Source organism: Myripristis murdjan, chromosome 17 (assembly GCF_902150065.1).
Source record: "Myripristis murdjan chromosome 17, fMyrMur1.1, whole genome shotgun sequence".
NCBI classification, from domain to species: domain Eukaryota; kingdom Metazoa; phylum Chordata; class Actinopteri; order Holocentriformes; family Holocentridae; genus Myripristis; species Myripristis murdjan.
In genome coordinates this window covers 4245814-4269914 of record NC_043996.1, presented here as the reverse complement: position 1 = coordinate 4269914, position 24101 = coordinate 4245814, and the positions used below count along the sequence as shown (strand labels likewise).

The 24101-nt window shown below is 40.6% G+C and overlaps 1 protein-coding gene across 2 annotated transcripts; it reads left to right on the top strand.

The window, feature by feature from the left end:
* The first annotated feature begins 348 nt into the window (after positions 1-348).
* On the top strand, positions 349-21299 carry ca8 (carbonic anhydrase VIII). 2 transcript variants are annotated; one of them, XR_003929631.1, is made up of 9 exons: positions 349-738; positions 5432-5623; positions 5925-6049; positions 6609-6704; positions 7851-7913; positions 8682-8730; positions 8998-9110; positions 15619-15813; positions 20012-21299. XR_003929631.1 is itself a non-coding variant. In XM_030073561.1 (8 exons), the coding sequence occupies exons 1-8, from the start codon at positions 666-668 to the stop codon at positions 15751-15753; spliced, it is 846 nt and encodes a 281-aa protein (XP_029929421.1). In that variant the 5' UTR covers positions 349-665; the 3' UTR covers positions 15754-15814. The 2 variants fall into 2 exon arrangements, 1 of the variants encoding a protein (XP_029929421.1); XM_030073561.1 differs by lacking the exon at positions 20012-21299 and having other exon boundaries at positions 15619-15814.
* Positions 21300-24101: the final 2802 nt, after the last annotated feature.

The following is a 24101-nucleotide window of genomic DNA, read 5'->3' as shown; positions in this document are numbered from 1 at the left end:
CATAAAACACAAGGGGTGGAGGGATAAAGGAAGGTGGGATGAAAGAGAAATACTGATCCATCATTGTTTGGAAGAGACCCAGGGGCGAGGGAGCACACCTGGAGTGTGCAGAGGGAGAGAGAGAGAGAGAGAGAGAGAGAGAGAGAGAGAGGAGGGGGAAGGAAGAAGGAGAGGGAGGGAGGGACAGAGAGAGAGAGAGAGAGAGGAAGAGGGAGGGGGGAGGGAGAGAGAGAAAAAAGAGAGAGAGAGAGAGAGAGAGAGAGAAGGAGGAGGAGCAGTAGACAGCCTGGCAGATCTAGTTAAAGAAATACAGAGTAGAGAGACAGAGTGAGAGAGAGAGAGGGAGAGGCTGTCATCAGTCAGTCTGTACCTCAGCCTTCAGTGGATCTACAGAAGAAGAGAGAAGCAAGGGAGGAGAGAGAAGAAGAAGCTAAGAGAAGAAAGTGGCGAGAAAAGGAAGAGCCACAGTGGAGGAAGCCACAGTGCAGGGCACACGCTAAGAGAGAAAGGCAAGAGAGAAGAGGAAAGTGAAAAGACGAGGGAGTTGCTCAAGTGTTGGGAGGCCATCCAGCTGAGGGCAGGGAGAGACAGAAACGGACTGGGAGCGTATACTGGGAGAGCAGACTGGTTTGTTTGTGTCCAGGCTGAGCGGACTGGGAGTCACCATGGCCGACAACACCACAGAGGAGTCCGACTATTACCCCGGGAAAGACGAGCTGGACTGGGGATATGAGGAAGGTAGGATGCTCCTCATCAGTGTCCAGCATGTGCAGAGATGCTGAGTACAAATAATTACCCTGTTAAAAAATCTCATTTATTCTCATTTCATGTTTAGTGTTAAAATCATCTTTTTCTTAAACCAAATGCCACTTGGATGAGGTAATCGGATGTCTTGTTTCCAGAATTCTCCTGAGCTTTCATTCTCTAGTGGATCTGCCTTATGCCGCCTTGTTCCAACATATTTACACTTGTCAAGATGTTAAAACCGAATATCAGACTGGTGAAAATGGAGTTTTCTGTGTTTAAAGTTTAATTGAAAATAATAAAAAATAAAAAAACTTTAATGAGCTTTGAGTGAATATTAGTTGCCGTGCCAACCTGTGATCATTTTCATTTAGCTGAACAAAAGCAGACTTTTTACAGTGTAGCATATACATATTGAGGTTAATGTCCATGCTCCAAAAAAAAAAAAAAAATTAAGCTATTTTTTGAATGATATAATTTTTTTTTTTTTATCATATTTGCTAAGAATTAAAATTTTACAATGACTTTTTCTCCTGTCCTAAAACTGATTTTGCTGTTAAATTTTTTTTTGCATCCCTTTTGCCATGTTCATATCTAGTTGGAATGATGTTGATCACATGTCATTTATTTCCATATAGAATCTTAAAATCTGCCGTATTTTTTTTTCTTAAAATGAGTTAAAACTTTGACCATTGCAGTGAAAACTGTCCAACTAAGCAAGTCTTTTAGTCTCATGTTGTCTTCAGATTGTCTTTTTCTTTGGCCATCGGGGTGGAAAGTATCCTCCTGCACACAAGGTGCACTTGTTTCAGGATTTCTTTCAGTGACAGAGGATCAGGGCTTGTTTAACACAGCGTCAAGTGACACAATTTACTTTCATAAATATCCTCTGGGGATCAAAATCTTCCCATAACCCAAACTGGTTTTGCAGTTAGTTTTTCCATTCCTGTACAATTTACCTGAGCCCCCTTTACACAGCCTGCAGTATTTCATTCAACCTACTTAACAACTTGGGGAAGGTTTAGCAACATTAGAGGCAGCGCCTTCAGCATAGTCTTCAGCATAGATTCAGCATAATTTTGGGATGCGTCCAAGCCTTTGACAAACATAGAAAAAGAGTGTAAGAATCATAAACACATTATTGCAGTTAATATCTTTAGTTCTTCTACTGTCTAATTGTGTTTACCTCTTATTCTGCCTTTACTGAGCACTGAGGAATGTACTGTAATACTGAACTATAACACTGCTGTAAGTATACTGATACTGCAGTACGGAGTGAATATTATGTAGTGTGTTGCTAAGAAATATCACGCCTGTCCTGCAGAAACTTTGTATCCTATAAGTCAGTTTTTCATTAAATGACGAGGACAGCCTGTCTGCTATTTGACTTCTCACCATTCGTTTCCATGGTTATTATAAGTGTCAGGAGATATTTTGATGTATTTGTTTGTTAATAAGGGATTTCTGCAGGACACTGCTGATATTTATAGCTTTATAAGGTCTTTATTTTTAGAGAAGGTTTATTAATGGAGTGCATGTGTGAAGATATATAAGAAAACTGAATAGGAGCATGAAACTGGTTTTTGATGCCTCCAAAAGACCTTATAGAGTGTTTGTGAAATCCTTCAGGAGTTTCTTAACAACTTCCAGAGTAACACCTTATGAATCCTAATACTCATGGACTTTAACAAAAAATCACTAATAATGTCTTCTTTATTTCTGTCACTCAACTGCATGATTTCCATAACATCACTTGTAGTGCAATGTGCCAGACCTATTTAATATGTTATAACAGGATATAATTGTAGTTTGGTTCACTGTATGCTGCTTTAAAATGAATGCATGGCCAAACCTTACTTTATTCAAAGACTGTGCTGATAATGTATTTTAAATGTGTAAATCAGTTACAGTTACTTTTCATTGGGGTTTAATTCACAAAGTGATAATGAAATAATAATGAAGATATCTGCACCTGTCATGCCTGAGAAGTAACTGTAATCTCATTTCACATTTCTTATAAAAGGTGTCCTTGGCTGAATATGGTTGTGATACTTTGTACTATGATTATGTGATGCACATTACAGTTACATTTATATTCTATTACATGCTGCATATAATGATACATCATGGGTCTGTCGTAGTGGTTATTATTCATAATATTTTAAAATACAGCATAAATGTAATTAGTGTGTATTTGCAGATTTGACAGGTAGTTTCTGCAAGAAACGTCCGCATATTAGCTGTGCGCCAAGAAGAAAAAAAGTGAAAGTAGTTTGACAGATTATTGTAATTACATTAAAAAATGGGTACCGGGACACGTTGGGTTTTATGTTTTCATAATCCATTTTTGTTTGTTTGTTTATGAGCTAAAAGCATTACTTTGGGAGCGATTTTGCGATGCTATAGAAGTGAACGGAGAGGTAACTATACAACCAACACCCTACCAAAATTACCCTTAAACCTATCCAAATGCCTGTGTTGCAGATGGATTAACTTTCCCATGTAAAGTCATACATACACTTGCTAATGTTCTATGCTAATGAGCTAGCTAGCAGAGCCAAATATCATTAACATGATAAGAGCTGCCTGGCAACAGGATGTTATGTTGGGCACAGACATGGATGCTTCAGCGCTGCACCCCCTGGAACACACTGAGGTTATAATTACGACCACAATGAGGGAATTTCCAATTTCCAAACTCACCTGGAACTCAGCATAAGAGCTTCTAAAAACACACTGTGATTCATTCCAGTGGCATGCTTCCCTCTCACTGCTCTCTGTCTGTCTGCAGTCACCAAAGTCTGATAAACTGTGATTAGGAAATAGTCTGTTATCACTGAGTCATTGAGAATCTGACGTAGAAATGGAATGAAACACAGAAGATTAATTGAATCTCTTCACAATCATTATATATACATCACAATATGGAATGAATTGGTTATCTATGGCTATCTAAGGATGTCAGTTAGCCAGTGAGTCAATAACATTACAGCTGAACCTGTAATGGGACGTTCTGCTCTGTCCCACCCAAATCAGTCAATAAAACATCGTTCCAACACACACACACACACACACACACACACACACACACACACACACAGGCCTATTATGTGTATTGTAGCAGCAGTGAAACGCTCTGTGCCTGCAGGAGTTGGTAGTCAAGGCTCCAGTTGCTGCGCAGAGGGGGAATGTGCCTCTCCCTCTCCCTCTGTGTTTTTGTTGCAGCGGGGCGGCTGTGAGGAGAGGAAACTGTGCAGTTTATGCTCACATTCGGGGGTCTCAGTCCTTCCTGAACATGATACTCACCAAACGCTTTTAGTGTCCTACTTTCACGAACCACTTTCAGTTCCACACGTTGCACAATGTCCACATTGTGTTTTTCGGAGCGACTGTGGTCAGCGAATAGCTGAAGTGAATCTAGACTGAGGTGCACGGCTGGTGTCACTTAGTATCACTTTCTCCACGCTGTGTTTCACTTTGTTTTCACACAGTGCCAGGGCAGGACCAACACCTCACTGAGGCTGATTTGATTACACTGCTCATCTCACATACAGAAAACGTCTCTGTCTGTCTGTTAAATATTGCATTCACTCACTCTCACACACACACATACAAGCACATATCCAGGCTTCTTTTGGAAACTTGCTTGACTTCATAGGATGGTAAAATCAGTTAAAAATGGAGAATTTCTTATTTAGAATTATTCAACGTTTACTTCATTGTCCACCAGAGTTCCTTTAAGACAAGAACTGTAATAAAATGGAGTTTAGAGACTGCATTTTCTACAGTAATCCATTCCCGCAGGGCTGGGTGGGCTTTAGTTCCCCTTGTAGGGAAACAATATTGTCTGGATGCTGTCCAGCAAAGTGAAAACATCCTGCATGTTGGAACTGGAGCTATAGCTCTTATAGCACTGCAACAATATGTTAATACATTGTTATAGAGTTCACTTGCTAAAAATTTTGGGGGCCTGTAGTCATATAACCAATATCCTAATCTGACACTATCAGACATCACACTGAAGGGTTTTACAAGCCCTCACCTCTTCTATGGCCTGTATGAAGTTAGTTTGGCAAAATAACCCTTGGTGGATTTATGTCCAGGAACGGCACTAATTGTCAAATGTCAGTCAAATGGGAGCAGGAGGAATAAAAACTGAGGTTGTGTTCTGAATGGATTGTTTGACTCCAGAGAAATCAACAGGCTGCATAGAAAGGACTCCAGAGTGTTTTTCTACATTCAGTGACATTAAAAACATTTTAAAGGGAAATGACATATTCTAGTTTCCTCTCTATCTGACTCTCTCTCTGTGTTTCTGTCTGTTTCGCTGACCTTTTTTCTGAGACAAAGTGAAAAAACATGAAATAGAAGGGTGCTGGGCAATTAGGGGGTGGAGGCTTGCTGGCCAGTCTGAGACACACACACACACACACACACGCCACTGAGGAACTGACCTCCAGATAAACAACTTCTGAGAGATGAGGACGAGAATAAACGAGAATAAAAGGACTACAGGTTGAGGCAAATGAAGAAAAACAGTCTAAATATAGAACACACTGATTAGCTTAGAGACTGTAAAGTAATAATCCACATTCCACTGTGGTTTATCTCTGTCGTGCTGCTAACATAACACAATAGTGATCTAAACAAGTATACGTGTGTGTGTGTGTGTGTGTGTTACTCCTAGGTGTAGAATGGGGACTCCATTTCCCAGCAGCCAACGGTGAGTACCAGTCTCCCATCAACCTCAACTCCAGGGAGGCTCGGTACGACCCCTCCCTCCTGGACGTCGGCCTCACGCCAAACTACGTGGTGTGTCGAGACTGTGAGGTCATCAACGATGGACACACCGTCCGCATCATGCTCAAGTCCAAGTCAGGTGACTGTCAACGCCCTCCTAAAACTAAATTATTAGCATCAGACCTGCACATAATATTCCAGGTATGCTGCTTAATGCTGCACTGAGCAACTGTTGCACATATAATGCAAAGGAATGGAGGTTATTTACTACGTGCAGATTTTCTGGTGAGGATGATGTATGTGCTGTATCACTGCTTTGGCATTTTTATCCAGTGACTCTCTTTATCTCACTTTCATTTTCCGTTTGGCTGCTCTGATTGGCCCACCACTTCCTGTGTCTGCTCACCCACAATGCCTTGGGCTTCCTGTGCTGTTTCTAGTTGTTACTGGGGGTCCGTTGCCCAGCGACCATGAGTATGAGCTCCATGAGGTGAGATTCCACTGGGGTAAGGAGAACCAGAGGGGCTCCGAGCACACCGTCAACTTCAAGGCTTTCCCGATGGAGGTAGAGAGGGCGCACACACACACACACACACACACACACACACACACACACACACACACACCTAAAACAAGGCCACGGAGCTGTGTGTGCTTGCAAGGTCAGACCAGCGGCCTTCAAAAGACTAACCAAACACACAGTGTGTTTATATAATCACATTTGTGGCATTTTCTTGTCCTTGTGATAAAACTGTATCTGAATACTTGACGAAACCGCAAAACAAACACAAAAACTGAATTTATCTTCTCAGACAATGAATGTGGCAGTTTTGACAAATTACATTCTCTGACAAGATTACAACAATACTCCCAGCTTTTTGACAAAAAGCACACTTCATTCACTCGACTCCAAGCGTTTCACTTTACCCGCTCCTCTGTCCAGTGGGCTCCATGCTGACTTGACATCAGGCCTTCCCTAGAAAGCCCTCAGTCACCGCCAGCTGGTAGCTTCTTGTTGTAAGAGTGGACTCGTTCACTTGCCACTGTTCCCCACACCTGTTGACTACAATGGCCTCTCAAACGCAGGCCAGCTTTCATGGGTTTTGTCGTCCGTCTGTCTCCAGCTCCACCTGATCCACTGGAACAGCACTCTGTTCAACAGTCTCGAGGACGCTCTGGGCAAGAGGAATGGAGTCCTCATCATTGCTCTCTTTGTACAGGTAAACATTCATATCACGAGAATATCTGCATGGAAAAAATAAATAAATGAATAAATGGATGAATGAATGAATAAATAAAATGGGATGTAATCAAGGCCAGTAGAGGAGCATCAGTGTTTCAGATCATATTTAGAAATAAGTTCCAATATATTAAAAAAAATATCCAGAGCATGATGAGCATAATGACTGAAAAATGTGTATTTTCTTAGGTGCTATTGACATGTGCAACAGTGTCCATCATGTTTTGCATGAACATCGTCTACGTGTGCAAATACATTTTTCAGACTGTTTGAGTATTTTGTAATCTCCGCATGTGAACTAGGAGGTATACGCAGGATTTCCAGGTGCCACCATAGCCCTGATGGCTTTCCATGGTGTGACTGGACATGACCAAGATGTAACACTTCAGTAAACTGTTCTTCCTTTGTTAATGTTGTTTTTCTAATGCCTGGTTTACGCTGCAGTTTGGCTGAAAACCACATGAGTCGAATCAGTCTTTCTGCGTGGAATACCCCTCTCTAAATCAAGTGATATCTCAGTAATTCCATCACCAGCGGGAGCCGTGGATGAATGAGATGGTTTTTTGGGGGATTTTTTGCTTTATATGACAGCCGCAGAAGAGAGAGACAGGAAGGGCAGGAGAGAGAGGGGATGACATGCAGAAAAGGGCCTGAGGTCGGATTTGAACCCAGCATTTGACTCAGCCTTAACATGGGGTACGCGCTCTTATCCAGCGAGCAACAGGACGCCCTCATGAAATGTTTTTTTGTTTTGTTTTTTGAATCTATGTGCTGTTTCCAGTCTAATGAAATCATGGGTTAATCTGTGTAAAATATGAGTCATACCACCTGAAAAAAAACCCTTACTCACCCCGTTTGCTTTAGTTTAACCCACACAGTGCTGACCTACTGAGGCCACAGCCACACCAACAACATTACTCTTCCTGTTTTTGAGTGCCCTTGTGGTTTCTACTGCCTGCGTGCTTCCTGTCAGGATGTGGTAGTTATAACCGGAGATCAGATCAAAGTGTGATTGACGTCTTTGACACATTTCTGACCTCACCGTGTTTATAAGATGCACTGACCAGCCACTTATCACCCAGCGGCAGACTGACGACCTCTGACCCTGCTGTTGTGTTTGTATCAGATCGGCAAGGAGCATCTGGGTCTGAAGGCCATCACTGAGGTCCTACAGGATCTGCAGTACAAGGTGAGACCAAAGGTCAGATTAGGTTAGATTAGGTTAGATTACATTACAGTAGATTAGATTTTGTTAGACTGGACCATAGGATAGTTTAGATCAAGTCAGGTCTGATTAGATTAGATTAGATTAGACTAGACTATAGGTTAGGTCAGGTCAGGTCAGGTCTGATTAGTTTAGATCAGATTAGATTAGATTAGATTAGAGTAGAGTAGAGTAGAGTAGAGTAGAGTAGAGTAGAGTAGACTAGAGAAGAGTAGACAAGAGGTTAGGTTAGGTTAGATCAGATCAGGTCCAGTCAGGCTTTGATTAGATTAGAGTAGATTAGATTAGATTAGATTAGATTAGATAAATTTTGATTTGATCAGATTAGACTAGAGTACAGAAGAGTAGACTAGAGAATAGTAGAGTACAGTAGACTGGACTATACTGGGGTTAGGTTAGATTAGATTAGATTAGATTAGATTAGATTTGTCTATAGGTTGGGTAATGTGAGGTCAGGTCTGATAAAATAAGATTAGATTATTTTAGGTTAGTTTAGATTAGATTTTAATACTCCCTTTGGGAAATTGAGGGAAATGTGTAGAACAGAGTGGGCAAAAGTCAACAGATTATATTATATTATATTAGATTAGATTACTGTTAATTACTAATGATCCCAAGGGTAATTTATAAAGATTAAGCAGACTGTGCAGATTAATATAGAACAGAATAGAATAAAATAGATGTGAATGATAATATCTGTGCCTCTAATTGTAATTTATGCTTTTCTATCAGGGAAAGACCAAGATAATCCCCTGCTTCAACCCCAACACTCTGTTACCTGGTGAGGAGAACACATCTATGTGGTTTCCATTTGACTTTATGTTAGCAGCTGCCCGGCTGAAAAAAGACACTGCAGCCCCCGTACCACTGCATATCAAACCAAACCACAGTTTACCACCTTAAACCTGAATACATTTTTGTTTTGTTTTTGTTTTTAATACATTTTGATAATACCTGACTAGAGCTCATTTTAAATCTGTTTTTTCTTGGTCATAATGTTTAAGATTTTTTTTAAAATATTCAGGCTAAATTTTTAATCTGCCTCCAGACCCCTTGCTGAGAGACTACTGGGTGTATGAAGGATCTTTGACCACACCACCTTGTAACGAGAATGTGACCTGGATCCTCTACCGCTACCCTCTCACCATTTCACAGTTACAGGTAATAAAGGGCTCCATTTGATTTGCTAATTTAAACTTTTTCACAAGACTGAACGCATTCCCAGGCTAAACACCTTCTTCTTCACTTTTTTTTTAAATTCATTGCGCAAATGTCAAAGGTAATTCTCTACAAAAACAACAACAACAACAACAACAACAACAACTGAGTTTCAATCTCACTGCAAATATCACGTGATTTCTGTACCATGTTGGTGCAGCAAATGGGGTGTATGACTAACACACATCTCGAGGATCACAATTTTCTCTATATTCACTCTTTTAATGTGAAAATCACTCACATAAAATGGGGATTGGTAAAGTCTCATGTAAATGTGAGTAAATACTACAACTGTTACTACCTGTGCTACACTGCTACTACTGCCACTGCAACCACTACTGCCTTACTTATGCTAAACATAATGAAAAACTTTGTGTGCAGTTATCCTTTAAAGTCTGGCCTAGCTTCAGGACACCAGAGACCAAACAGAGACGTCAACAGGTCCTACACTGACCCTTGAAAGCCATGACTTGATGTTATGGCTTTTTGTGCAGTGCCCAGCAGTTACTTTGGTAAAGGGGAGTGCAGAACAAAGGTTAAGGCAGTATGTCAGTTTTGAGAATGCTCAACTTGTCGTGACTCCATGTGTGGTCAGCCTCCGGCATTAGCTGTTCCTGGAGATGTTTTCACCTCTGGTATTCAGGCTTTTTCTCCCGGGTCTTTCTTGTACATTGTCAAAAATAACTTATTGACAAAGATGAAAAAAAAAAAAAAAAAAAACAAGATCAGTGAATTTTCATTTAACAGTGTCTCATAAACAGACATGCTCCATGCAGTTTCAGTTTAGCCATCTAGCTCTAATGTGTCTAGATGCAGACATTTTTATCCAGAAGAGCATACTATGGGTTCAATAAGTCAGGCTCTTTGGTGGTTTTCACGAGGGTCATTCACTGAGGTCCAGGTGGCCTTTATACCCACTGCCAATCAATGAGTGTGTTACCTTTAATGGCTTTAGACTTTATATCAGACTGACCCAAATGCCTCTCCAGGCAGGTTACTGTAAAGGATGCAGATGATAATCCGCTGACATTTATTTCAGTCTTTCAGCTGGCCTGCCCTCTGGCCTTCTAGCTCTTTGAACCACTGATGGAAATACCAATGTCTAGCAGTCCTGCTGCCTCAGTGGACTGAAGGTCTACTTACAGTGAGGACAAACTTATTACAAATCAAACCACAGCCAAACACACCACCACATGCAATGTGTGGATACTTGTTATTTTTCTAATGCTCCATACCAATGGGGACGCATGAGGCAATCAAACAGAAAAGACATGCAGATTTTTTTCTCATGCGGCAATACTACCAATCATGTGATATTTCAGAAATCAATCACACACCAGAGGTTGGTGTGAAGAATCACTTCAAATGTAGCCTTTTTTTCTGCGGCCAAGCCAAATTTCCTTTCTGTAGCCACATATACTTCCAGCTTAAAGCAAAACTGAACCTTTGTAGAGTGTTGGATTGTATATTACCTGGATATTTTGCTCCGTGCTCCTCTGGGCTGCTAATCCAGAATACTGTGTATCTCTCCATTCACCTCCATAGTGTGCCAAAATGGGACTGGTACCGGGACTTCTTTTATATTGGCATAATCCACTTTGTTGCAGTTGGTTTATGTGCTAAAAGTGTTATTTTGGAAACTGTTTGCAATGGAAAGGAACGGAGAGATAGAAATACAGTATTCTGGATTTACAACCCAGGGAGGCAACTAATGAGAATATTTCCTCACCATGTGGAATCATATAATGCCCAGGTAACTATGCCACCCAACTCTGCCAAAGTTCAGTTTTGCTTTACGTTGAGTAGCAAGTGCTGAAAATGTTCTTACTGGGATACTTTATTGTGTTAAAGGAAAATTCTAGCGTAAAACACCATAACACTTTCAAAAAGATCTTTGGGCAATCATTTCATTGCACTCTTGAATCCTTTTTGTTGTTTGGTGTTTTTCCATGAATAAGTAGCCAGGCATAGACAACATCATGTCCACATATATGACACAGCGACAGTGGAGCTTGACAACAGAAAACATTTCAGTTATCTAAAACAACAACAGGAAACATGAGGTTTTGGTGTCAGTCCTTCACAATCAAAGAACAAGGCCTTCTTTCTAGAGCCGTTATTTTGCACTGATGTTCAACAGTGATATAGGGATGACTGTGCAGGTTCACAGTCATGCAGGTCATGGTTCTCCACATGGGGTTGAATCGAGGTCAACTGGACTGTTTGTAGAAGCTTCTTCAGTTCAAGTCTTCAGTTCTCCTTCCGTTCTCCAGAATGGAAGAAGCTTCTTGGATCCAGCAGTCCAGCCGACCTTGACTCAGCCCTATGTGGATAATGATACAGGGGAGTGGTCCAGTAAAGGAGAGGTAGAAATGCTGACTTTTCCACAAACAGTAGCCTCAATAGACCAGAATGCAAAGCAGACACAAGACATGTTGTGGTTTGGGTAAGTGATGATTCTCACTTTTTCTCAACTGTAAAAACTTGCTCTCTTGTTCTTAATGCACTTATCTCAATTGCTATTACTTTCATTGTTGCTTTGTCTGAAACCCATAGCTGAGAGCAACAAGTTCAACAATTTTTACCATCAGTGGTTGGTCATGTTCCTGCCATGCCTGCCCACTGCTGAAAGACCATAGGCAACACTCTAATGTGGACAGCAGCAATGTTTTATGACAGGAGGTAAACACATTTAACCTCTGCCTGATATTAACAGCTGATGGCCCAGGAGAGAGAGTGTGGGTGTGTGTGTATGTGTGTGCGCATGCACATATGGTAGCTGAACAGTTGTCAGGCCTAGTGCATTCTGACATCTAATCCTGGCTCTAAATCTTCCCTCAGAAAGTCAATAGTATGACAGCCATGTGGAGTCTTCAGCACCACTGCCATGTGATCAGGCCAATGCAACCAATGACCACGTGTGTTTCTGTGTGTGTGTGCATGTTGTAACTGACACTTACTGTAGCTGCAATGGTTGCATTTACACCTGAACAGGAAATCAGAGTTTTTACTCTTTGCAGCCCAGCCTATTTTTCCATCGTGGCCTGCACAGGAAACAGCAATCGACCTGCACAGCCATGAGAAGACATGATCATCAAAAGTTTGATATTCTGAGCCGGGATGAATCCAGATGTTGTTTGAAGTGACATTAAATCCGTGTTTACTTTGCCCAGCAGTAAACCTCTCTCTGTGTTGTTTGCCCTCGGTGTTGCCTGTAAGGCAGCGCTGCCTCCCAGGCTACAGTTATGGTTTGGGGTATTGGGATGATAAGAAATTTGGAAAAAATGATATATTGGGACAAATTTATGAATCATTATAAATATTTTTATTATATTTACAGTACTGTCAAGTTGTCAGGATCAGCTTTTTTCAACTTCAGTTTCTCTTTTTGCCACAGGCAGGTGTCAAATCGTATGTCCTGAAAACACATGAACTTTTTTGAAAACTGCCTCCTCTCAGATGATCTGCACATTGGTGCCATTACCTGAGGATGCTAGTTTCCTTTCAATATGACTTTATTCCACACACAGAACTTGAACTGAAGTAGAATAGACTTTCCTCAAGTAAACATAGTGCGATGGTTTGAGCGTTGGTCCTTTTTACCTGCATCTTTACCATTACAAAGAACTGTGGCTGTTGTAATGTGTGTTATGCGAGTGTGACACGCTTTTTATTTTGTACCGGTCAAATTACCACGGCAAACAATGCAATGGCTGTTCTACTCCATTCAACTTCTGTGGTTCCAAGTGACAATTTTCACATCATCATGCTTTTCAAAATGCAGCCACAGTCTTCTCAGTTTCGCCAAGGTGAAAGACTGCAAAGACGGTAGCTGCATTGTGAAAAGCAAAACGATGTGAAAAAGACTGTAAGCTGTCTGACCTTCAGTCTCACTCACAGCAAAGTGCATCAGCAGATACTACGACAGCACAACAACAGGAGCTTTTTCAAAACTAGCTGACGTTCACATTTAGTTAGCAATACAAAATAATAATAATAAAATATGTATTACTTATTGATAATGAGATTGGTATCAATTTATCAAGAAGTGGTCCCAGCCCTATTAGTAAGTGCTGCCTTACAGGCAGGTTTCAGGGCAAAATAGTAACATGGGCGCAGTAAATCCATCTGCTATGCTTACTGTTGGCAAACACTATATTTCCTGTTGGAGTCGAGTTGGGTGGTGTTCAAGTTGAATGATCTCCAATAACAACTCACAGTACCTCACAGCTAAGGTAAATAGAAAAGCTACCTGGACACCAGTGTGTTTGCTAAACAGGACAGACTCTAGGAGGTCTACAAGTTTCCACAGCTATGAAAACAATACCAGATTATCACACATCCATTCAAATTATTGTCTGAGTGCCAAAAGCCTGAGTGTGCCACTGAGTGTGGTGCAAAAATGAAGTCTTGGCCTCTTGGTATCGATACAGTGTTAATTTGATTACATATTCAAGTCAATTTAAGTAATTTATTCTATTAAAATACATGCATACAGTATGGATATGGATATATATATATATATATATATATATATATATATATATATATATACAGTACAGGCCAAAAGTTTGGACACACCTTCTCATTCAATGCATTTTCTTTATTTTCATGACTATTTACATTGTAGATTCTCACTGAAGGAATCAAAACTATGAATGAACACATGTGGAGTTATGTACTTAACAAAAAAAGGTGAAATAACTGGAAACATGTTTTATATTCTAGTTTCTTCAAAATAGCCACCCTTTGCTCTGATTACTGCTTTGCACACTCTTGGCATTCTCTCCATGAGCTTCAAGAGGTAGTCACCTGAAATGGTTTTCCAACAGTCTTGAAGGAGTTCCCAGAGGTGTTTAGCACTTGTTGGCCCCTTTGCCTTCACTTTGCGGTCCAGCTCACCCCAAACCATCTGGATTGGGTTCAGGTCCGGTGACTGTGGAGGCCAGGTCATCTGCCGCAGCACTCCATTACTCTCCTTCTTGGTCAAATAGCCCTTACACAGCCTGGAAGTGTGTTTGGGGTCATTGTCCTGTTGAAAAATAAATGATGGTCCAACTAAACGCAAACCGGATGGGATGGCATGTCGCTGCAGGATGCTGTGGTAGCCATGCTGGTTCAGTGTGCCTTCAATTTTGAATAAATCCCCAACAGTGTCACCAGCAAAACACCCCCACACCATCACACCTCCTCCTCCATGCTTCACAGTGGGAACCAGGCATGTGGAATCCATCCGTTCACCTTTTCTGCGTCTCACAAAGACACGGCGGTTGGAACCAAAGATCTCAAATTTGGATTCATCAGACCAAAGCACAGATTTCCACTGGTCTAATGTCCATTCCTTGTGTTTCTTGGCCCAAACAAATCTCTTCTGCTTGTTGCCTCTCCTTAGCAGTGGTTTCCTAGCAGCTATTTGACCATGAAGGCCTGATTGGCTCAGTCCCCTCTTAACAGTTGTTCTAGAGATGGGTCTGCTGCTAGAACTCTGTGTGGCATTTATCTGGTCTCTGATCTGAGCTGCTGTTAACTTGAGATTTCTGAGGCTGGTGACTCGGATGAACTTGTCCTCAGAAGCAGAGGTGACTCTTGGTCTTCCTTTCCTGGGTCGGTCCTCATGTGTGCCAGTTTCATTGTAGCCCTTGATGGTTTTTGCGACTCCACTTGGGGACACATTTAAAGTTTTTGCAATTTTCCGGACTGACTGACCTTCATTTCTTAAAGTAATGATGGCCACTCATTTTTCTTTAGTTAGCTGATTGGTTCTTGCCATAATATGAATTTGAACAGTTGTCCAATAGGGCTGTCGGCTGTGTAGTAACCTGACTTCTGCACAACACAACTGATGGTCCCAACCCCATTGATAAAGCAAGAAATTCCACTAATTAACCCTGATAAGGCACACCTGTGAAGTGAAAACCATTTCAGGTGACTACCTCTTGAAGCTCATCGAGAGAATGCCAAGAGTGTGCAAAGCAGTAATCAGAGCAAAAGGTGGCTATTTTGAAGAAACTAGAATATAAAACATGTTTTTTAAATAGTCATGAAAATAAAGAAAACGCATTGAATGAGAAGGTGTGTCCAAACTTTTGGCCTGTACTGTATATATATAAATATATATATATATATATATATATATAAGTATGCATAAACGTGTTCATTTTTGTTAGTGGTACTAGTAGCAGTAGCAGTTGTATATCATTGCCAGATGCTTTAAAGTCTGGGAAAAATACTGGACATTTACATTTATATATTTATTTGTCTATTTATTCTTGGTCATGAAAATGTTCAGCTTTAAAAATACTGAAAAATCAATGACAAGCAGTTGAAATATCAGTATTGGGCCATAAAAGCATTTTGGTCGAGCCCTACCTGTCATGTGGGGACCCACCAGTTATGGGTCTGTGTCCCGATTTGGCATCTAAAATAAACCTTCCTTTTTCCGTCTCTGTAGATTGAGGAGTTTCGGAGGCTGCGGTCCCATACCAAAGGGGCAGAGCTGCCGGAAGGGAATGATGGGATGTTGGGAGACAACTTCCGCCCCACTCAGCCACTCAGTGACCGGACGGTTCGTGCTGCTTTCCAGTGACTCCCACTTTCCACCACTAACCCACAAAAACGATGGGCCATATAAATACTTATGTAAAAGGTAAAGGTATTTCAATCTTTCCTGTTTTCTCCTGTTGCTGTAACACACAAACTAATGTAGCTACACCCCCTTGTCAATCCCTGAATGGAGGTGAAAAGATTTTTTCCTCACTGGATTATCAATAAAATACATTATATTATAATGTGAACAATGATGACAAACTTAAAGCAATGGCACCAGCAGACAAACAGACCAACGTTTGCCCCGCTGAAGTCCCAACACTGTGACCGCTCGCTGTATTTTTAGTTAGTACAGCAAGTTTCTTCACAAGGGAATTACTTTTAATGGAAACAGGCATGTTGTCCCAGAGGTGTTTGGGTCCGCTGAAACCAAGAGGACGTGACACAGAATAATGGCTCAAACCCTGGAAGAACTAACCCAGTTCAGTTACTAATCTGGGACTAGCCTATATATTCTACGGAGGGATCCCTGATTTAGCTCAGCAGCACTGCGGCAGGAGAGGAGGCTTGTAGTTTTGGATCTCAGAGGGGAAGAGGAGGAGGAGGAGGGTGGAAAAGTCGAATGAGACTAGACGGAAAGCCCTGGCTTTGAACTATTGAGGGCACAGGACAGGGACAGTAGGTGTACATTTGCTTTTCTTAAAGGAAGACTATGAGATGTGGAATTTCAGTGAGTTTGATTTTTTTTTTTTTTTTTTTAAATATAGAGCACAATCTCATCAGCATATTAACATTTGTATGTGAAAAAAGCAATAATGTGACGGCTTTGGATAATGGCTGGGTGCTCCAAATGCTAACTGTTAGCCTCCTGTTATTGTGGTGGACTTCCCCCCAGCTAACAATCTTAAAAATAACCGCCTTAATCCATTCAAACAATGAAATAAACAAAGATTGAGTTTGATGACGTGTAGCATATGTCAAATAAAAGCTAATTTTTCAAAATTAGTGAACTATGCCTTTAAAGTGTTACATGTGGCATTTAACATCATTGCTGTTTTAATGTCTGACATTTCTTTAATTACTGCACACAAATGAGTCCATTGCTAAGACTCATTGCAAACATGGCAATGTAAACCACAAAGGAAAAATCCAGCATATAGTTTTGTCTTCTCATTACATTTTTGATAATGAGAACAATATTCAAACACAATAAACCAACACCTATGACACACCACTATTAATTTAAATTGCTAATGCTAAGTTTATTAACAAGTTAGCTAATACTCACACATACAAAATGGAGGGTTCCTGTGAATTTTGATCTGCTTGGGAAGATTAACTGGATGGATAATGTAAAGAGTCATATGGGAAAGAGGAGGAGGAGAGGAAAAAGCAAGACATACCACAATGAGCAGAAAACTGAGAAAACAACATAAACCATATTTTCCACTAGATTTATGTAATGATAAAACATAGTAAAGGTGAACCTTGTGGTTTCAGAGGTCATTTTATTAACCTGGAATCTGCTGAAGGATGCTGAGTTCACCACCAGCACATGAATGAAAACTGCATTCAATGTGTCTTATTTTAAAATCAATAAATCCTTATCACTTTTTTGTTTTTCCTAATTATTTGGAAACAGAGACTAGTCTTAATAAGCGAACAAATCAATTTCTGAGAGGACTGTCAGCGTTCAGCAGCCTCTGTTCTGCATCTTACATTGCGAACCACCTGGTCACATTTGGAGGGAAATCTGCTGGGTCGCTTTACAGCACAAAACAGGAAGTGGACACTGTTTTTCCAGTTAACAGCAAACAGAGGTAAAGCTTTTAGAGTTTGTTTTGAATGGCACAAAATTTGATCTGATAAAACCTTAGTGATCCTCAGAGCTCCAAATGCTCTTCAACCCAGTTTAGCAGTCCTGAACTGTGAAAACCCAACACCGAGCTGAACTGAGTCAAACTGAATTTAAAACAAAGTGAAGGAAAAAGGGCTGGGATGTAGGGTTACTGGAGGGACAGGGAGATGAGAATACCAGAAGGAACAGATGGAGGAGAAAGAGTGAGTGAAGAAAGAGGGATGGTGAGAAGAGTGAGAAAGAGAGGCATTGTAGGGGAAGGAGGGAGGTGGGAATGCCAGAGGGATGAAAGAGGAGTAGAGGGAGAGAGGGAGGCCGGGAGAAAAAGGAAGGAGAGAAAGAATAGAGGACTATTGTTTAAGGTGGAGGGGGGAAACTGATCTGGTCCCACCATCCCAAAACCACCTGACAGCAGCTCAGGATGGAGGAAGGAGAGGAGTGGGGAGAAAGGGGGCTAGTGGAGATCTGAAAGCTGGGTGTAGGTCAGCAGGAAAGCTTTTCAACAATTTGGTGCACGATGCATGTTCACTTTTCCAACTGGCACTGCTCCTTTACATCTGCTTTGGAAGAGGCACTACTCCTAGCTGCATTTTAGTCCCAGCAAAGTACTCTCTTTGTGGAGACCACATGACACGGATGGACAAATCACAACAAGGACTCAAGAGGAAGTCTGGGCATTTGATTGGCTCTCCATCTCCATTTGCCAAAGCCAACATGGGAACACTTATCTTTGCTGAAGTAAAACAAAACGCTTAAAAAACAAATCGCGGGGTGCTTGCAGCAAACATGGATCTAGTGTTGCTTTGTGTGAACCATTTACTGTACCATGGAGGTATAATGTGAATATAACAGTTGTTATCATGACTTTTTCATATTATCTGGATAAAATGGGCTCTTTATACAACCAAATGATGAAGATTCAACGTAACTTGACCTTATTTTGAGGACTTGAGCTACATGTGGCTTTTGAACAATACCATGATCATTTTGACACATTATTCTAAACAATATAAACACATGAGACCGTCGCTGCCTAGCATGTCAGCATTTTGCAGCCTCCTACAATGAATTCTACATGGTGAGTCATCAGGTTGGATTTGGCAGGAAAAATCTGCCATATTGCTATACGGCACAAAGCTATGTTGGCGTCTTCCAGAGCCAACATAGCTAAAGTTTTTCTGGTACTGGAAGATCATAGATGGTATGGACGTCTATATCTGCCACATGAAAAAGACTAATTTGACTTTCTTCCCTCACAGTTGCAACTTAATAACTCAAATCTGAGACTTTGTATTTCACAACTGTGAGATTTTATTCTCAGATTTGTGACTTAATATCTCATGATTGTGAGATACACCTATGACACTGGAGAGAACGCTGCACAATAACCAGCACTTGTACATCAGTTCAGTTAAAACTGAAATTATGTACAACTAAACAGTGCCATCGCTTTCTACCCATGAAGAAACAAACACCACAAGCGCCATTTCCAGCAATCATCATTCCACCAGTCCAGTATTTTCGAGGCCCCTGGATCAAAAACACATCACACAGATCAGAGCTTTTCACTATTCTCTCACCTCCTAATACTTTTACTGTCGTTCCTGAACAAGGAGGACAGATTGGACGCAGAAAAATAAATGGTCGCTAGCTACGCCAGGTATTTTCATGGCTCAGCAGTGAACTAGAATGAATCTAGTTTCAAATTTATCTGGCAAGGCCGCTTACAGAACAGGCGGCTTTAATGTGCACCGCGGTGTTAGCTTTTTGTTAGCATTCAATAGATTCAATATAAATATATAAACAGCATTCAATATAAAAGATTTGGCTCGGCAAGCATGCAGGTTCACCCATTTTGAAAAATCAGACATTATCTCACTTACTGTACCACTGTAACTCAAAGTTTGTTCATTTAGCAGTTTGGTTAAGGCGGTTGTTTTTAAGAGTGTTAGCTGGGGGGAAGTCCACCTGAATGGCAGGAGGCTAACAGTTAGCATTTGGAGCATCCAGCCAGTATCCAGCACTCAGTAACAATGAGAGGAAGATAGCACCACTACTGTCCTACACAACAGCTGGGGGAGAAGCGAAATAATATCACATTTTTCAAAATGAGTGAACTGCCCCTTTAAGCCCGAGGTGTGGCGACACCACATGACTGCCTCTCATGTGAGTTTGTATTTTATGACACTACAAGAAGTAGATATGGTTGTATTTTTGAAGCAGTTTGACCTGTTTTTCGGGTATGTTAAGTAGTATTTGTCTTGAGGAGACGTTGCTGGTAGTTCGTGAAAACAAACTTTGAAAGCGACTGCCCCAACAGCGGCTCCTGAGTCCTCAGCTGAACATCGCAGCGCTGAAATTCAACCTGTGTCTCTAACTTTGAAGTTTCTTTTCTCCTTCCTTTCTCTTGCCCTGATCCATATTCCTCTTTTTCCTCCAGGAGAAAAATAAGAAGCAGCAAAGGAAGAGAGAGAGGGAGGAGGAGCAGAGAGAGAGAGAATCAAAGTGTGTTGGCGTGAGTCCACATCACCTGGACGGAGTCTGCAGGTGGACAAAGAAACCATTGACCTCACACCCTCGTTGTGTGTGTGTGTGTGTGTGTGTGTGTGTGTTGCTTGCTGTGTGTTCTCTCTCTCTTGCTGTGTATGTATGTGCTTCTCCCCCGTCTCTCTCTTCCTGTATGTGTGTGTGTGTGTGTGTGTTTGTGTGTAGGTTTGTCTCTAGTGTTCCTGTGCTGTGTGTGTCCTGATTAGATGACAGGAGGCTATACAAGACACCGACTGCCCACCTGACCCACACACACACACACATACATTTATATATACATACACATACAGAGACTGAGAGTGATACTGAAATACACCTACACACACACACTCTCTCTGTACAACTCAAACATTCACACATACACACACACACACACAATAGGCTGTTCAGCATGTGGAACCGAGTTTTGAATGTCCTGCAGCACAGTAGCTCAACACAGGGATTATAGAAAAAGAGAACTGTGATCATCCATATTAACACGAATAGCTCTAATTTATTGAATGATTGTGTTATGAATCAGTTTCATCTGATAATAAAGGGTTTTTGCTGAAGGAATGTCAAGATCATATAATTCTCAAGCTTCATGGCGTAACATCCGTCTGACACCATTTTACAAGAATTCTGTTTTCATTCATGTTCTTTGGAAGTTTTCAACAGTATGATAAGATGATATGATAGGCTTTGATATCTAAAACTGCACTGGAGACGATGAAATGGGAAATGAAGCTGTTTGATTGGCTTAATAACATCCCATATGTAAATATGTTAGTTGGACTACCAAACACACCAAGAAGAAGACTTTCAGTTTACCGGGTAATGAAGTCCTTCAAACTCTATTTTTTTTTTTTTTTTTTTTTTTTCGAAGAGTTAACTCTCCCTGCTTGGAGTGTGAAGATGCCAGGTGTAGTTTTAAATTCGTCAGAGGAGCAAATGTCAGAAGTGAAGAGAGCATAAGAATCCACCCTTGGCTGATGATACCATGTTACATTATCACAGAAAGCAGTGGGAAGAGGGAAAGTGCTCCATGAATGTCACATCAAACTGAATGAAATCTTGGCCATTTTCTGCCCATGATGCTCAGTTAGGGTGAGCTCCATACACTCAGTACACACATCACTGTTTTCATTAACCCTTTGAAACCTGAGCAAATCCCAGTTGATTTCTTTCGAAAACCTTGGGAGAGAGGCCAGCAACAAATTAGTCAAAAAAAAAAAAAAAAAGAAAAGACAAGAAAATTACCATAAAATTAGCACAAATATAATAGAAAAAATAAAATAAAGTAATAATAAAATTAAAAAAATAATAAATAAATAAATAAATAAACCAAATAAATACATTTTAAATAATTTGAAATTAAAAATGATGAAGTGAATTTGTGAATTTTGCTCAGAGGGTTAAATTAAACCTTTCAGAGCAAGTGTGGCCACAGGATCCTGGCTTTCACAGATTTAAAATGAGATGTGATCCAGTCCTGTTGGGTGTAAGGCAGCCTGACTGATACTGCGCAGTGTATCTACACCCCACTGGCTGTCAATGGGAAGCTCTCAACCTGAACTGATGACTCATTCAGCAGACAGGTTTGGTATCTCCTGGCATCACTGATGAGAGTAAGTGTGTGTGCTTGTAGCTTTGTGGAACATCACTCTGTGAAAACGGTCAAACGTAAAGATGGTGAATCAATACCAGCCATCAGCAGCTGTAATACTAAAACATCAGTGTGTGTGTGTCATAGTTCAGAAACATGTATCAGTCAAACACTACGTGCAACACTCCCTTTACACTGCTCTGGGAGGGATAGAGAATGAAAGCTTCAGTGTGCATGTGTGTGTGTGTGTGTGTGTAGTCTTTTAAAGGTACTGTGTCTGTCACACTGAGCTGAAATAAACTGTGAAAACTGATGACTGTTACTGTAAAGCAGGAATAAATCACAACAACTTATTACAACAGTGACTGGAACTGGCCTCCTTTTTTCTACATAGAACTGGACAAAACACGAATGAATATCAGATTTATGTAAGTAGAAATGAGTATTAATGTTTAAAAACAAAACAAAAAAAAAATGTTTCTCCAGTTGCCAGGCTGGTGCACATACATGTTGGAGCTGCTACATGTTGTTAGAGGTATTTCTACTGTACATGTTTTGAAACCAAATACTGAGTGTATAACCTGTTGTTTGGTGATGTGTGAGAACTGACATTTGCATACTGTGTTGACAATATTGTTTCTGACCAGCAGTTACCCCAGTATAGGGACTCTGTTGACTTGTGTCGGGTAAAGTAGCCCAAATCAAGCGCACACCAACTACTTCAAATATTTGTGACGGTGTCTGAGGGGATTTAGCGAGGTGTGGCCTGGACTTACACAGAGCCCGACACTTAAGACAAAAAGCACACAGCACTGCTGACTGCCGGGACACTGTTTTCCAGAACAATCTGTTTTTAATCAGCTCCTCCTGCAGTGCAGACATAATCCAACCACCCGGTTACGCACCACAACAAAATCTCAATCTGAAGAAATTATTTAATCTCATATTCAGCCTTTAAAGTTAGGTTTCTTCAAAGAAGTGAAAAAAGTGACAGCAGGATGAATCAGGTCTTGACTGTGTGAGGTTGGATCAGCCTCACACTGCAGACGCTGCTGCTCGCCGTGTGTCAGGCCTGCAGCTGATCACCTCATCAGATTCTACTTTGACATGCGATTCGGGAACAAGGAAATCCTGCTGATTTTAGCTCAGAATCACAACATTGTTTTCTTCTGAATCGGCCCAAGACACGACAACGTCTCTTCAAAGTCCAGATGCTGAGGAGAGGATTGAGATTCTGGGCTCAAACCACCAGGATTTCCTTCTGACTGAATCCCACAGGAGAAGAAATACTAGTTTTCACTGTTTTTTTCCACATACATTTACAACCTTGATCTCAGAATTTCTGAGCTTTTCCTTGCAAATTTGTGACTTTATAATCTCTGAATTTTCCAGTTATTTTCTCATAAATTTGTGACTTTTTCTTGTATCCCTTTATGGAGGTATGGTTTCTTCAGGCCCAGGGTGTGTAGCCCAGTCCGGGAAACACCCCTGGGATGAGGAGAATTAATTACCTCCTATTTGTGCAATAACCCCCCCCCCCCGCCCGCCCAGCAGCTACGTATGGACAATACATTTCTGTGCAATCTTCCACTGTTAACACTGTTTAGTCAGTTGTTTTCTTTTTCTGTTGTTTACATTCTGTTCTTATTGCACTCATTATTATTTACACTGGTTATTCAGTTGTTTACGCTGCTCAGCCCGTTGTTTACATTCTGTTTTTATCTAGTTATTCTCAATTGCACTCATTATTATTTATACTGGTTATTCAGTTGTTTACACTGTTTAGTCTGTTGTTGTACATTCTGTTTTATCTAGCTATTCTAAATTGCACTCATTACTATTTAGCTCCTGTTTTTTAGCACTAGTTATATAGACCATATCATACCAGTTATATAGACTATATTTATGTATAATATTTATATTTATATATACCTAAACGGTCCCACAATTCCATCTCTGCTGTAATCCGGAAGCCAAGCAACGACATTTCGTTGCCAAAATCTCACTGCTGTGTTTTTTTGTGCAATGACAATAAAAGAAGTCTAAGTCTAAGTCTAAGTCTAAACTTACCACTTTACTTTCACAGAAGTTTTTTTCTTTTCCTCATTAATTTACAAATTTAATCACAGAAATTTGTTTTTTTAGATAGATAGATAGATAGATAGATACTTTATTCATCCTGAAGGAAATTCACATTTTCTGCTCCGTGTTGAATATTACCCTCCCCACCCCCCATTATTATTATTATCATTATTATTTTGAAGTGCAGAGTCCAGAATAAGGCAGATCAGCACACTAGTATCAAGAGATTAACATTTGACTGAAGAATATTCTGGATTCAAGTTGACTAGCATTAGAAACAAGTGGGATTATGTCATCTTTCTGTCAGATTTTTGAC